Source organism: Neolamprologus multifasciatus, chromosome 1 (genome assembly GCF_963576455.1).
Source record: "Neolamprologus multifasciatus chromosome 1, fNeoMul1.2, whole genome shotgun sequence".
In the NCBI taxonomy this organism is placed as follows: domain Eukaryota; kingdom Metazoa; phylum Chordata; class Actinopteri; order Cichliformes; family Cichlidae; genus Neolamprologus; species Neolamprologus multifasciatus.
In genome coordinates this window covers 19692078-19707414 of record NC_140439.1, presented here as the reverse complement: position 1 = coordinate 19707414, position 15337 = coordinate 19692078, and the positions used below count along the sequence as shown (strand labels likewise).

Sequence of the window (15337 nt, the reverse complement as noted above, 5' to 3'; positions counted from 1 at the left end):
CTTAAAAAAATACTACTAGGGTTATAGTTGTTTTCTACTATAGACTTCCTCATAATCAATATGATTAGCATATATAAAATATGCTGTTATATTTGTTTCTCATATAAAATTTTAAATTTATATTTATTTATTTATTCTTGGCTTTTATTCTGAAGGCCAATTTCCCCCTGTATGAAGGTTTATTGTGAAGGCGCTCGAAAGGATGTCCTTTGCTGCGAGCTGAGCAGGTTAGCTCAGTGTCGGTAGTGATTTTCGAGCTTCGCAGCAGCGTATCGACGGTAATGGCACGGAGAAATCACTTCTCCGAGTTCCTTTAATATGCTCCCTGTTTTAGGGATAAGGGTACCACCGGACCAGTCTCAAAATGACCACCGGCTTCAGCTCCTGTTCCTGCCGGTTCGCAGATTATTTTGTGATCTGCGGACTCGACACCGAAAGCGGGCTGGAACCCGACGAACTGTCCGGTAAGCACATTAGCCATCTGGGTAAATGTCGGGCTGATGCCGGGGCAAAAAATAATAATAATAAGAAGAGAGGAATGAACGGGTATCATAACAAAGAGTCGGCGTTGATAATGAGACTGTAATGCTTTTTTTGTGCATGTCATCTATGAATTCGGTTAATGTATGTTTTCAGGGTAAATACAGAGCGATCCTAACGCCAGGCCTAGCTCATCTTCTCCCAGCCTGTTTGTTTGTATTGCTCGATGAGGAGCGAAGGGGATTACTGGCTGGTTATGCCTCGTTTAAAGCGCTGACATGCATTTAAATTCAAAGGCTGTCGACAGAGTCCTTGCTGCATTTCACACTCCGGGTGTATTCGTGTGAATTGATGCTGACGCTACGCAGCATACACATTTTACATAAGGAAACGCTTTGCCTACAGTGAAATCAGGCTTGGTGTTGTTGTAACACTGATGCCAGTGTAATCTAATTGCATGTGACGAGGCTGTCCTACTGTCTCGTGGCTTTCACTAGAGGAGACCAGGTACTCAGGTAACGACACAAAAGGTTACCGGTCAGATCCCACCTCTGACATTCTCATCATCTACCAGAGACTGAACGTGTAACCATCCTCTTCCTCCTCTTGTAGCACACCCAGCTCTTTACAGACTATTACATAAATAGCTTAAAGATCTAATAAGAGGACAGCATGTAGTTACACACCTTGATACTGCTTTGCTTAGAGACTGAGGTCCTTTTTTTGTTATGAGTTTACCTGCATGAGCATGGCTTGTGGATGAAATAGAGCTTTTTGTGAATATATGTGCATGTGAAACTGTGGATGAAGAGTTCTTCGAAAGCCAGGGCTCTGATACAATCTGTGGACGATGACAGCATGGCCACAGTGCTTTTTTTATTTTTTTAATTCTGAGATCTCCATCATTTTTCTCTCTCTTGCGGTAATATTGTCAGGGGTTTCCAGAGCACCTGCCTCTACTGAAGGGAAAACCCCTGAATGCTGAAAGAAAAATGCCAGTCCAGTCAGCTCACATGATGTCTTTTAACACGATATTTACATTCTTGAGCTGTAACGTCACCTAGCTGTAAGCTGAAGGAGAGTGATCGAGTTGAGGGGTGTAGGCTTCTTCTCACTTGAGGCACTATTCCAATTAGTGAAGCCATTTTTAAACCTGATTTTTAGTCTTTAGTTGCACTTGTCTTTTTTCAACTTGACCTTTCAGTCCAGTGATTAAAAGGGATCAGTTTCAGTGAAGAGTTGATTTTAATCTCTTTTTGTTATTTATTTTCTCTCCCGTATCTGTGTGATTTATTATGACTCAGCAGGTAGTGAGAGCCCCGCAGAGTTGCTGTTGTGGTTGAAAGAAGCGTCTGTTCTTCTCAGATGAATAACCTAACCAAAAATCCTTTTAGTTTTCAGAGCCTCAGCACCCCCAACTTCCTATTTTCACTTCCTTAAATTAAGTTCCTTTTTTGCGTCTTTAGCACAAAATTCACTTTGAATTGGCAAAATAAAATTAGATACGTTCCCTGTTTTGCATTTTAACTGAGCCCAACCATGCGCCAAGCACGAGTTGTCTGAAGCGTCCATACTAATGCGACGATTTGGCCTCCCATCGATACAATAAATCTACATTTTACAGTTCCGATTTAGAGGTTTTCAAAACGTGCAACAAAGCAAACACTGTGAAAATGACAGCCATGTATTAGTGGGGATATTGCTGTGCTGTGTGATTGATTTCCATTCTTCAAACTGTGGTTTGGTACCATTGTGTAGCAGCAAAGCTACGAATTAAGAAGGCCCTATTGTGTAATTGACAGCTGTGTTGTTCTTCACTCAACGCTCAAGACACTAAAATTACCCAGAGTGGGTAACAGCTCATTTTGGACACAAGCGAAAAGACACAGATGAATATATAATTTGCAGGTTGGGTTTGCGTATTTTTAAATCACCTGCATATTGCGCCTGCATACTTAATGCTTCGTGCGTGATGAGGTTTCTCTTAAGGCCTTCTGACTAAACTGAAACTTTGCTTCGACATGCAAACCGGGACTCTGAGGTCAAACTTCACTGATGTTGTTCTACTTACTGCATCTTGCTGCTGTTTACTGTAGACAAGGTTAGGGGCTTGCCCTTATCAGCTGTTTCAGTCTGAGTTGAAAAGAGGAAATGGTGTGGAAATTCCATTGTTATGGCTTATGTATAATCATGTCAGCTAAACATGTGCTACAGGTATACCTGGGGGTTTACAGTTTTGGTTAGTTGGTTAGTTGTCCCGAAATATGTGTATGTATATACACAAAAAGATGGCAAAAAGAGTTTTGGCTTTAACCCAAGGAAATCTGGCCATCTGAAAAAGACGAAAGAAATCATGGATTAAGAGGAAGAAGACGAAGTAGTCACAACTTTAAATAAATAACCTTAAAAATTTGAATGTAACGACACAGCTGTATGTCACAGACCTTAAAAGACCTCAAAAGGTGATATCCGAAATGAGTATATGTTGACGTTATGAACAAGAAAACTGCACATATTTAGATTTGAGAAACATTTTAAATGACTTGAAGGCATCTTACAAGAAAAGATTTAAATGAAACTCTGCATGCCGGTTCCTCTTTCTCAATATGATCCAGTGGTGATTCACGTACAGTCAATCCACAAAGAATGACCGAAACTTTCTTACAGCGTGGTGTTTGGCAGCTTAGGGAGGACCTGATTAGCATATGTATGACCCTGCAGCTTCACAGGCCACGCTGGAAGCACAGGGAGCTGAAGGATATAAGTACACATGCAGACAGGCTCCACCTATTCAAATGCTAAACATCTCTTTTGAATTTCCCAGGCAGCCTCTCGCTCGCTCTCTCCCTCTCTGTGCCCGAATTCGACTCGGCAAACAAATGAGGTTGAATGGCTCAACATGAAAGCTGAAAGCTTTAAATGCAAAATGTCGTCTTTCATATTTTCACTCAGAGCTGTGTATTTCTGGACCTGGCCAGTATTTTAAAATATCCCTTTGAAAATGCATCAGTGAAGCTTTTGATGCAGTTTGAAGAGTTATTAGAAACCTTGCGATCCTCCAGGGCAAAGTGTACAGCTAAAATTATATGGTGCTCAATATAGGGGACCTCATACAAGAACTGGCTGTACAAGCTGGCGATGCTGTGCCAAGTGATCGATCCTATTATTGATAACACCTCAGTTTTTGTTTTAATATATCAAGCAGGAGGAAAGCGCTACTTTTTGCCCGCAGGACTGAAAATTTGAAATGAGTTGTCTCAACCTCACTGTTGGAGATATCAAACTGTTCTGGTAAAAAAATAAAAGGCTGTAAGTAGAAGTTTGTAGGCAAATGCTTTGAGGTTAACCGCATATATCCCCCCTGCTGTGCATATTGGCGTGTAGCATGCAGTTACGGAGCTTGGAGCTACAAGAACATTCACAGCATCTGCAACTTGATGGTGCAAAGCTGAAGAGACCCAAGTTTCTTTTTTTTTTTTTTTTAAATATTAAATTACATTTACAGTCTCTTTAAAATAGAATTTCAAATGGAAACGCCAAAAGTTGAAGCCTACTCCCCACTGATCATAATATCCAAGAACAGGTGTTATTTTCACATTTATCTTGATTTAAAATAGCAAATATTTTATCCTTGTGCACAACTGTGGAATGGCTTTTAAACTCCACTTGCTGAATGATGAAGGTTTACATTCTTCCCGGTCATGGCAGAGTAATTAAACCTGCACATTCTTGTGTAAAAGGTTGTTTTTCCACCAGGTCAAATTTCTCCGCAGTCCAATCCCCTGGCTGCTAGCAGATGTGGGCTGAAATTTCAGGCTGCTGCGGTGTTAGACCAGGTTTTATGGCCCTACGGCATCTTCTCGCCACTCTGTAGCTAAGCTGCTGATATTAGCCTGTCTGGTATTTGTAGGTTATGTGCCATATTTCAGCTTCATTATCAAAGGTGAACTAATTTTGACCATTTAATCTGTCAGAGACAGTTTTCCTGAGGGAAGAGGGAATGAATACTACCTAGCAGTTACATTGTAGCTAATAACACTATTACTGGCGACTGTACAAGAGTGTATTAATGTTGAGTGGTGAGTGATGGTGGTTTTACTGCAGTGTTCAACACGTGGGAGTTAAAATTCAGTGGTTATTGAATTTCAGCTTAACTACCTTAAAGACTGTGATAAGCTCTCCTTTGTATGACAAGTTGAAAACTTTACTATGGAAAAAAAAAATGAAGCCTGTCCTGGTATAATATTATATCCAGGGAAGATATTTTTATTGATGTTGGTGTAGATATTATATTAAAAGTTTTGATAGTCTGACAATACTGGGTTCGAGACATCTTTCTACAATAAATAAAGACTTCTGCTGCTGTCGTAGCGGTTCTGGGTCAGTGAAGGCAGCTCGTCTGGTTTCCGAAAAGAACATGTAGTTGTAAAATCACCACAGAGGGTGTTGTGTCTGCTGGTTTCTTCCCTTACTCAACACAGCCATTTACAAGTATAGATGTTACAAAAGATGGAAAGTGCCAGGGCTACAGTAACCAATGGGTGATATAACAATAGGGGTTACCATCTTTTATATACAGTCTGTGAATTGACCATAGTTTAATGTGATCAGATGATGTGTTGACAGTTAAAATAACTTGTCTTTTATTTATGCGGTCAGCTTGTCTTTTTTTTGTATGTTGTACTACTGTGTAATGGTAGTGTTTTTATTAAAAGGTCAATTACTGTTATGGGAATTCCTTGACATCTCGACATTTTTCTTAACTTAAAACACTAGCATAGGGTGATTTTCCACCTATGCGATGACTAAAGATCACTTAATGGTAATTTCCACTGGTCAAAAAGTTTTGTAGTCAAGTTCCCAGTTCTGTTATTTATTTATTTTTTGTTGGATTTTTTCATTAATAAGTCCCTAACCTTTCATTAATTTTAGACCTTTTTTTATAGGGTTGTATGAGATGTGAATAGGGTACCTTAATGTATTTTAATCTTTTTTCGGGTAAAATATATGCAACGTTAGTGATAGTGTTACAAAACTGCAAACTAGTGTTCCAGAGTTAAACACTTTCTTACCTCCAGACTAACTAAGAAACACCGTGCTGGTGTTTTTGGCTAATAGCTTTTAAGTCATGTTAACAATTAAATTGAATGCGATAAGACAGCAACTTTGGTGTCGGCTTAGAAATCATCCCACACTGTAACAAGTGAGGGAAAAATTGAACTTATGCTTTTGTTAAACTCACAGAAAGCACACAGGGGACCATGAGCTGTGATGGCAGGGAGTTTAGGCTGTGAGTGAGCTATCATGTTCTGCCAGTGCCGGGCCCGCTAGGTGAATGAGTGTCGACGTTATTGCTGCTGAGCTGTTTTGACGTGTCAGCAGTCTGTACAACACTTTGTGCTGCAGGGAGTTTAGTCGTGTTTGAATATAGCTTTACAGTCAGGGAGGTGCATCCCTTTATGTCTAGCCTAGTGAACCGTGCCATAGTAGGAGTGTGTGTGTGTTCGTGATCACAGGAGGGATGCAGAGCTGTGGGTGGTCCCTGGCTCGCAGGATGAGGAGCTCAGTGACGCTCTACTCCCACTGCTACCGGTCCACACTCTATTACATCACAGTCCATTAGCTGGAGAATATGACAAAGGAAGATGATGTTTACACTGTAGCGTCTGTTGGTGTTTATGTTAACAAATGGCTTCTCCAGGTGAGGCAGTTGGCTTGTAATTAGTTTTAATTATAAAGATGAAGCTGAAGTGAACACCTGTCTCAGGCAGCTTCACTTAAGCCTCATGATGTAACACAACAGCCACATCATCCTATGTGGACAGCCGTGGAAAATGCAAATCTGGGAATGATATTTTTAGTTTTTGATAAAGCTCAAATTTAATATTGTGAAACTGTGGCTGTTTCCAGCCACATGTTAAAAATAGCATTTAATTATGGCCTTTGCATTTACATAAATGGAGATTTTTCTAGAATTGTAAGCTTTGTAAATTTGCCAGAGACTCTTTGTTTGCACTGTGACATCTAGGTCATGACAAGTGATGATCTCAACCCTAACCCAGAGTTTTGGAGAAAAGCAACAAACTTGGATTGACTTGAATTTGGGAAAACAATTAAAAATGTACATGTTCTGAGAGCATATAGTCAAGGGGCATCCACACAGGAAACGACTAGCAGTGATGTGCCAACCAAAGACAACAGGAAGTCAGTGATGTTCTACGACTTCAAGTGAAAGTGAAGGGAAATGGGCGGGACCTGAACTAAAGTTTAATCAAATTCGATGTGAGAAGTTCAAGTTCTACTAGTGAAAGTGCAGGATACTGCATATTGACTTACGACAGGGTGGTAATTACATTTGAGGGTTACCTAGGCAACTGGAGCCTAGAATGTCCACTGATGACTGATGATCAACGACAAAGTGATGAGCAATGAGTGCATCGCTTGCTGTGTGGACGCCCCTTTTAGAGTCAAAAGTAGGGATAACTTAGAACTCACAGGGTTAACTTTTACTTCTTGGAATTTAATCTGAGTAACATTACTCTTCCTTCAAAGCCGCCTTTATTTAGTAAAAGCTTTGCATGTTTTTGCAAATGAAACGTTAGACCCTCATATGTGTTTTCTTTGGGAAAGACTGTTATGCCTGCTTTATTTTACACACCTCTGCAGTGTTTTGTTGTGGCTTCCTATAAGGCTTTGCTCATCTGTGCTCATGAGTTTCACAGTCAACAAACTTTTCTGTAGTAGCTTAAGAGCCAGGTGTTTGTTTTTAAGTTGATTTTGTTATTTAAATTAAAAGAACATGCCATCTCTTATTTGCTGCACAGCCAGATGCTTCCAGATGTTTGTTGTACTACTGAACGGGTTAACAATCAGCTTGAATCCATTGTGCTCCATGTCTGTGTCTGCGTTCTGTCGTTGAGTTTGACCTACATTACATCCTCATGAGTAGCAGATGCCATTTTGCATCAGTTGTGCTGCATTTTACATTTGCTTAAGGAAAATCAAATGACACCTAAGTGCTTTACATAAGGTTGTTATGAATTATCACCATATGTAATTATTTTTAATTAATAATCTTACTGCCTTCAGTTGCTGGGGTTTTTGTAGTCTGAGATGTGTTCCTGGCCTAGTTTCTTCCCCGTGGGCTGTTTGGATATGAAAGTAACCAAGAGATTAAAGCACTTAATCCGTAAGACTTTTATTCCCTTGCCAGGATCTGTGTGTCTGTACTGAGGACTCTAATGTGAACCTGTTTGTCGCAACACTTTTATTAATGTCCGATTTAAAAAGGATGAGACTTTTGAATGCAGCGGATACTTTTGCCATCTGATGTTTCCTATTGATATAACTTTAATCCATCATTTTCAAAAAGTTTAGCTAGGGTTCTTGGGAAAATGCTAATGTGCAGCAGAGCGAATTAATGCAATCCTCCAGACTTGAGAAAGCAATCGTTTCTTGTCTGTGTGCACGTGTCATTACTGAGTCATTTTATAAAAGCTGTGTAAACTGATTTTCATGGATCTCACAGGTCACAGTAGCCTGAAAAAAGCTTTATTTTGAAGGTGATGTTGCTAGAAAACAGTCAGTGGCATGTTTTGGGTTTGACATGCTGCTCTAATTTGCTCTCATTGATGTTTATTCAATGCAATGCATGAGAAAGACAGAAACGATAACTGGCTGGAAGGACTGCAGAGGGTCTTTTTTTTGTGTGCGTGTAAAATATAAAAATCTAAACTGAGCTGCAGAGCTGCAAAACAAGGGCGCTCATTCATTGTAATCTAACCCATGACTCTTTGCTGATAGCATCTAAACATCGGCGCATTTTGCCAAACCATGACATGTTTTCCTGCATGAAATTGAATATGTTTTAGAGCGGATCACACATATGGAAATAATTCCCAAAAGGACTTCAGAGGGTCTTTGTTAGGAAGTATTTGGAGGTTTGTATTAATCCACATTCACTGTGCTCGGTGAGTACTGAGTGCAATGTATGTGGACTGTGTAATGCTAATGATGAATGTGTCACCCACTTCAAAGCTGTGACTCATTATTGTGGTTATTTATTCTTTGTATCCGGCCACAGAGATAACACTTGCTACATTTTTTAATTGTTAGTAATTGACAGCCTTATTCTTACATTCGTGGAAAAAAAGAAAAATGCTACACCTTTCTGCTGGGAGTACTCGTGAATAAAAGTTTAATACTGTATGGCTCAGTTTCCCAGACATGGATTAACCCTAGCCCACTTTATTTTTTTTAAGCGGAGGCCTTTAATAATCCATGTCTGGGAAACCAGACATGGATGTACTTGGTAAAGATTTCAACAGTTAGACAGTAGTAGACTAACTTTGTCAGTGTGTGCATGTTAGTTAAGGGTAGCGTTTGGCTGAGAGTGCTGCTGCTAACTTGGTTGTTGTGGATCCCTGTTGTTGCAGCCGTATGGATTTGCATGATCCAGTAAAGACACAGCGAAACACAGCATCCTAGTGTCATATCCCCACCAGTTGGCTTGAATTAACATACCCACCTGTCCCCAGACGCAATAATGTCCTCCGAGTGTGCAGCTTGTTCTCAGCTGCGTGATCTGTTAACACAACATAAGAAGTGATGCGCTACCCATTAAGAAGCAGGCTTTTAATTCTATTTTTTTTATTTTTATTTGTTGTGTAGCTTTATGCCAGTATATAGAAGCTACTAAATTCAGAGATGGGGCCAGAGGAAAACTGGCAAGGGGAAATGAAGGTAACCTTCCCACCACACACACTTCTCTTCCTGCTAACTTAAGTTCAGCTTGAACCCTTAAACCCTTTAAACCCGGCACACTTTATTTTCTCGGCAGCCCTCTTTTGTTGCTGCACAGCTGTTTTCAGTTGTTTTCTGTACAGGTGTGGGGACACGTCTTTTCTGTTTTGTACACTCTTGATTTCTCTTCTCCCCCTCCTCCGTCTCCCTCACCTCCTTCAGCAGCAGCTGAACAACGAGCTGATGTTTGACAATCACTGCTTCTGTTTCTCTCACACACACACAAATTCAGTGCTGCCTGCACTGCCATTGCTTGGTCAGTGTTTACTCTCCCCCTACGCTCTGAATGACTTTTCAGTACTGCCTTGGTATGTGCATCACTTCTGCTTAGCTCTGGGTTTGAATCAACTCAATTTGCGCTTCTATGACTGATTATTTTCCGTGTCCCTCTGTATTGCCAATAAAGCTGTCAGGAAGCATCGAGATATGTTAAAGTTGGCTATATTTCATTATTTTTTTACGATCTAATTTGAATTATCGAATGCTGCTGTTTGAGTGTATTTTCCTGTTTACCTTCTACAGCAGGAGGCTGGCAGCTTTATTTGATGCAATACAATTTTCCTCTCAAGACAAATATGCTAATGTGCTCTTTCCTCTGGAGCTGCATCTGACATTTTTAAGCCGACTGTTCTGCTCTTGCGTCTGCATCTGGAAATCTGGTTTCTTAACTGTTTGTCTCCTGTTTTTTTTTCCTTTTTTATTTTTTTCTGCACTTTCTGTTTGTTTGACTTTCAGGTGAGAATTTTGAGCAGAGTCCACTGCGGAGAACCTTTAAATCCAAAGTCCTCGCACATTATCCAGACAATGTTGAGTGGAATCCTTTTGACCAGGATGCAGTGGGCATGGTATGGTATGATGCTGATACAACTTAAGAACACTTACATTTTAAACATTTTTTTGGCTTTCTACCAAAGGCAAATCACCAGGCCTGCGATAAAAATATTTTACTTGGGTATAATATTGAAAAAATAGAAATGGCCATAAATAACAAACAAGAGAGAGATTTCTGTTAGGTAACACATACTCTTATAGGGCATCCACACAGGAAGGGACAAGCAGCTGTGTGGGAGACATTAAAAAGTCATTCAGAGAGGAAACAGACAAAATAGCCTGCGTCTACATGAAGTGGGCTGATCCCAGGTCAAAGTTTTTCTCAACTGATCTCAGCTGATCGATTTAAGGGACCTCTAATGGGAGTAAAGGATGTAGCTGGCATATGACAGGGTGGTAAAAACATTGAGGGTTTAGGTAAACATAGCGTGGAATAACTGCTAGTGATGAACTGTCAGTGAAAAATTGATGCGATGATCAAATCACTTGCACCCCTATGGTTTTTGACCTTGGAAAAATCCTGATAGGCCTTAAGAATAAGATAGATCTGTTAAGAAGCAAATCAACAATTCTCCATATAAAGCATGTATAAGTATTTTTTTGAATGCAGTGAACTGTTTCAGTGATATGAAGATATTGTATAGTAATTTTGTTTTAACTTTTAAATAATTTTTGCTGTTGTGTCTGTGAGTCAGGAGATTATTAATTTGAATTAAAGACACGCAACGGGAGGAGGAAAGCGATCCTACCACAGTCTCTAAAGCTCGGAAATGAAAACATTATATCATGCCTGTTTGATCTGCAGGAAATAATTTGAATCTATCCAGCTACAGTTTCATCTCCATGATGAGCCCTTTGTCTTTGTTCAGCTCTCTGAATCCTCTCCTGTATATCCTTTTTGCAGCTCTGTATGCCAAAGGGTCTGGCGTTCAGGACGCAGATGGACTCTCGGGAGCCTCAGTTCCACTCTTTTATCATCACCAGAGAGGATGGCTCTCGGACCTATGGCTTTGCCCTCACCTTCTTCGAGGAGGTGACCAGTAAGCAGATCTGCAGTGCCATGCAGACTCTTTACCACATGCACAACGCAGAGCAGTATGATATCTTGCACACTCCCACCTCCCCACAAGGACCCGAGGACCAGAGACGCCAACACACCCCTTCTCGTCCCATGCTCCACGCCGCGCCCGCCATCTCTCGTTTGCAGCGTTTTAACTCGTACGACATAAGCCGCGACACGCTATACGTGTCAAAGTGCATCTGCCTGATAACACCCATGGCCTTCGCTCAGGCCTGCAGCAAAGTGCTGCAGCAGCTTCATCAGGCCGTCTCTTCCCCACAACCCCCACCCCTTCCCCTAGAGAGCTACATCTACAACATCCTCTACGAGGTTCCCTTGCCACCTTCTGGGCGATCCCTCAAGTTCTCAGGCGTCTACGGGCCTGTGGTGTGCCAGAGGCCAAGCACATCAGAGCTGCCTCTCTTTGACTTTGCCATCAGTGAAATGTTTAACTTGCTGGGGGTGGAGAACGTTCTTCAGCTGTTCACGTGTGCCCTGCTAGAGATGCAGATACTGCTCTACTCACAGCGTAAGTAGCTGGTCTGCTGGCCTCAACACATGTTCATCATCCACGTGCATAAGTGTCAAATATATATGCAAATATACTGTAGTCGGGCTTGAATTTAACATTCGTTCGTACAGTTCATTAAAATTGGACATGTTTTCTAAATAGCTGAAAGGACAAACTAATTGTAAATGATATGAAACATCTGCTTCTCTGCGGGTGGTGAGGTCATGTGATCCTGTTAGTAAAGTCGTGTCTCAAGAGATCTCTCTGGAGCTGGGGGACATGTCCCTGTCATCCCACGAGACTAGGTATTATCTGAGGAGCTTGAAGGAAACAAAGGAAACGGAATACTTAGATTGCTAATCACACAAAAATGATGTTACACTGTATATTCATTCTAGTCTTTTCAGTCATATTTAGTCTCACCGTCTCGTTATTATTAGTTACAGGAAGAAAATGTAAAACATTATATGGTCTAATAATAATAATAATAATAATAAGGCCTATGTTAATCTTGGTCAGAACTCATTTTCACAACATATTGTCCATATCAGAAATCAGATGTGTTTCTACTATAAACAGCTGGCTGCCATACAGATAAAGTTATTAGAAAAATGTTCTGAATTCCCTGGTAGGCAGCGTAGTACCTTGCTATTCACATTACAGGTATAAGAAATGTTGTCAGAAATGAAGGGAAGAGGGCATTGTTTGAGAGAGAAATTTCCAAGGTTTTGGAAGCCTTGCTCAGAGGAATCTGGTGTTTGAAACAATTGTTTTAAGCATATTATACCATCTCTTGCAGGATAACCTTCCTTAGTCTATCTATGTATCCTGTGTCCTTGGGAAAAATGCTCAACTGAGGAATTTAAAAAAACTACTTCAGCAAGGTTCAGTAGTAATACAAATCAGTTTAGAGTCCACAGTGATCATCTCACATTTAATTACCTAATTTTATAGGATCTGTTAGCAAGAAAGCTGTAGTTTTTGTTCAGTGTTCACCATTGAGAGAAAGTGCGTGCGTGTGCACAGAGAAACTTGGCGATCCCTTAAGGATGGATCTGATGTTCTGATGGGATTCATTACAATTGCAAGCGAAAGCAAATGGTTTACAAAACTGCAGGGCCCACAGGAGGGAGAAGCTCTTAATGGGGAAAGCTGTGGTGTTGCTAGGCAACCCGGAGACAGGGAGGAGAGAAGTGATGCAGGATGATTATTATTGGTTGGAAGTGACATCATGCCTCTTTTCACCCCCATAAGGCTCATCACTGCAGAACATGTGAAGGGTGTTGTGGAGAGTTAAGCCTTGGCAATCTGCCACTGAGGAAGAGCTGAGGGATTTTTACGAAGGGACACCACACACCGAGGCGGGGGATGCTCTGCAAATAAGGAGACGACAGTGTGTGGCATGTGCTAAAAATAACACTGAAATTCTGATTAAAGGAAAAAAACAGCGTAGATAGCTTTTCCACAAAGCTGTAGAGGACAAGATGTTCAAATACAATCTGTTCCTTCCTGTCCTTCTCAGACACTAACACTACTATGTGTGTTGTTACTACAATTAAGATGGCACTTTTTATGTTTATTTCTTGGTCATTTTCTGACATGAGGTTATTGAAGTCGAGTGTGACAGGACAGGTGAAGTCAGAGGGACAAAAAGGTGTGAAGGAGAAATGCACAGATCTGAGGTAGATTAAATCATGAAGGTTGTAGAGTCCAGCTCAGAGTTCCTCCAGTCATTATGTTGAAGTGTCCTTGAAGCATAGAGTAAAGCACTGCATGAATGTTTGTGTGAATGTGACTTGCAATAAGAATGTGCTTTGAGTGCTCAGTGAGAGTAGAAAAGCACTATGTAAGTATCAGTCCATTTACTATTTAACAAATCAAGTTTAAAAACAACAAATATGACGCTACGCCCCTGTCTGCACGTTCTGTGTTTTAAGGCTGCCGCACTATTATACAGAATCACGCTGGGCTTTTAGCAACACACAAATAATCATTAAACAATGCCAGCTTTCCAGTGTATCATAGTTTTCATAGTTTTTTCCATGAAAAATCTTGTAGTCTTTGTTATTGTGAGGGGACCGAGTCACTTAAATCGAGAAAATTATATCGGTTTATACTTAAAATATTTAGTGTTCTAGGCTATTCATATTAAAAACTGAGCATCTGATCTAGGATCTCTCTCTTATACAGTTGTGGTCAGAAGTTTACATAAATTTGGGTGTGAATGTCGTGGTACTGCGAGCTTTTAATGATTTCTTTGAACTGTTCTTTTTCTAGGGTGGAATGATTGTACAGTATACATTGTTTTAATTTATATTGGATTTTCTCTAATCTACAGTCTAAAGGGTCAAGATTATGAATACAGGTTCAAAGGTATACTTGCATTCACCTTAATCTTCTAATAAATGGTGCACAAGATTCTAAAATGCTTTTAAACTTGACAAGACCAAGGTCTATTAACTTCTTGTTAGTCGTTACAATATATTTTCTCTGTGCCAGCAACAGAATTGTTTGACAGAACTCATCAGATTAAGCAATACTCAGAACAATGAGAAAGTCCAAGGAAATTGGTGAAGATCTAAGAGAAATGTAGATTTACACATTGGGAAAGTCTCTTGGAGCCATTTCTGAACAACTGCAGATTCCGGGATCGTCAGTTGACTCTGTGCCAGGAACTCTACCAATTCTGCCAAGAAGACCGGTTAAATATCCACCCAGTATTCTTCTTTATAGCTACCAAGAGCGCCTGGTTGAAGTGCAGTTTGCATTTGACATTACGTATGTTTGACCCTGTGGGAATAAAAAAATGAATAAAAAAAATTATAATCCAAATAAATTCAAACGTGTGCACCCAGTTCATTTTTTTAAAGTAGTTAAACGTGTATTCTGTACAATCACTCCACCCTGGGAAAAGAAATCATAAGTCTAAAATACCTTGACATTCATGCCCATGAATGTCAAGGTATTTTGTGCCCATGACCACAACTGTAGTCAGGCTTGAAGATCAACTGGTTCATATCATCACTGCTGACTGATCTGTGCCTACTGGCAAATAAAATGACATTTACCAAAATGAGTGACCGATGTTATCTGTTGTGTGACATTAGCTAAATATTTAAAGATGGTATGGAGACCCATGTCGTGTGGGTATGTCGTGTATATTTTAAACCTGCTGTACTTCATAATTTACCCTCACTAGGCAAACTCTTCCGTCACAGCTTCTACCACTGCTCAGTGTGGCGAATTCTAAACTGATGAGGTCATGCAGCTTTAGGTGTAAGCAACAATGCTTGACCCTTTGTTCAAGTGGTTTCTTGTCAGTGGCCTAGTTTAAGAAGGAGATGGGTGATGTTAGTATTCATGTCCCCATCCTGGGAGAGGAAGCCTGCTGAGAAGAGGGATGAGGGAGAGGCCCAGGCTGGGGTGAGAGTCTCTCCTCATGGACCAGCACATGACCAAATGAAGGAAAGGTATTTATTTTGGCACCATACCGGGGGAGGCAGAGCTGCTCCCGAATCTGCAGTAGGTGTCAGCGGGATAGAAGAGGAATGCAGATGAGAAGGACTGGACACATATTTACATGTATACCAGTTGGCTCAAGTGCAAAAGCCTGAACTCGGAGGAGTGCTGCTGTGTGGAGTCATGATAAAGGA

The 15337-nt window shown here is 40.5% G+C and overlaps 1 protein-coding gene across 6 annotated transcripts in view; it reads left to right on the top strand.

Moving 5' to 3' along the window:
- The first annotated feature begins 199 nt into the window (after positions 1-199).
- The window catches only part of dennd5a (DENN/MADD domain containing 5A), a 33870-nt gene continuing 18732 nt past the window's right edge, over positions 200-15337 (top strand). For 2 of the 6 annotated variants that reach the window (XM_085157678.1, XM_085157668.1), the window contains exons 1-4: positions 200-464; positions 9151-9222; positions 10018-10127; positions 11018-11702. In XM_085157678.1, the coding sequence (XP_085013804.1) occupies positions 365-464; positions 9151-9222; positions 10018-10127; positions 11018-11702 (967 nt within the window). In that variant the 5' untranslated portion in view covers positions 200-364. The remainder of the gene's footprint in view (positions 465-9150; positions 9223-10017; positions 10128-11017; positions 11703-15337) is intronic. The other 4 variants (XM_085157695.1, XM_085157686.1, XM_085157675.1 and 1 more) reach the window with 3 other exon arrangements.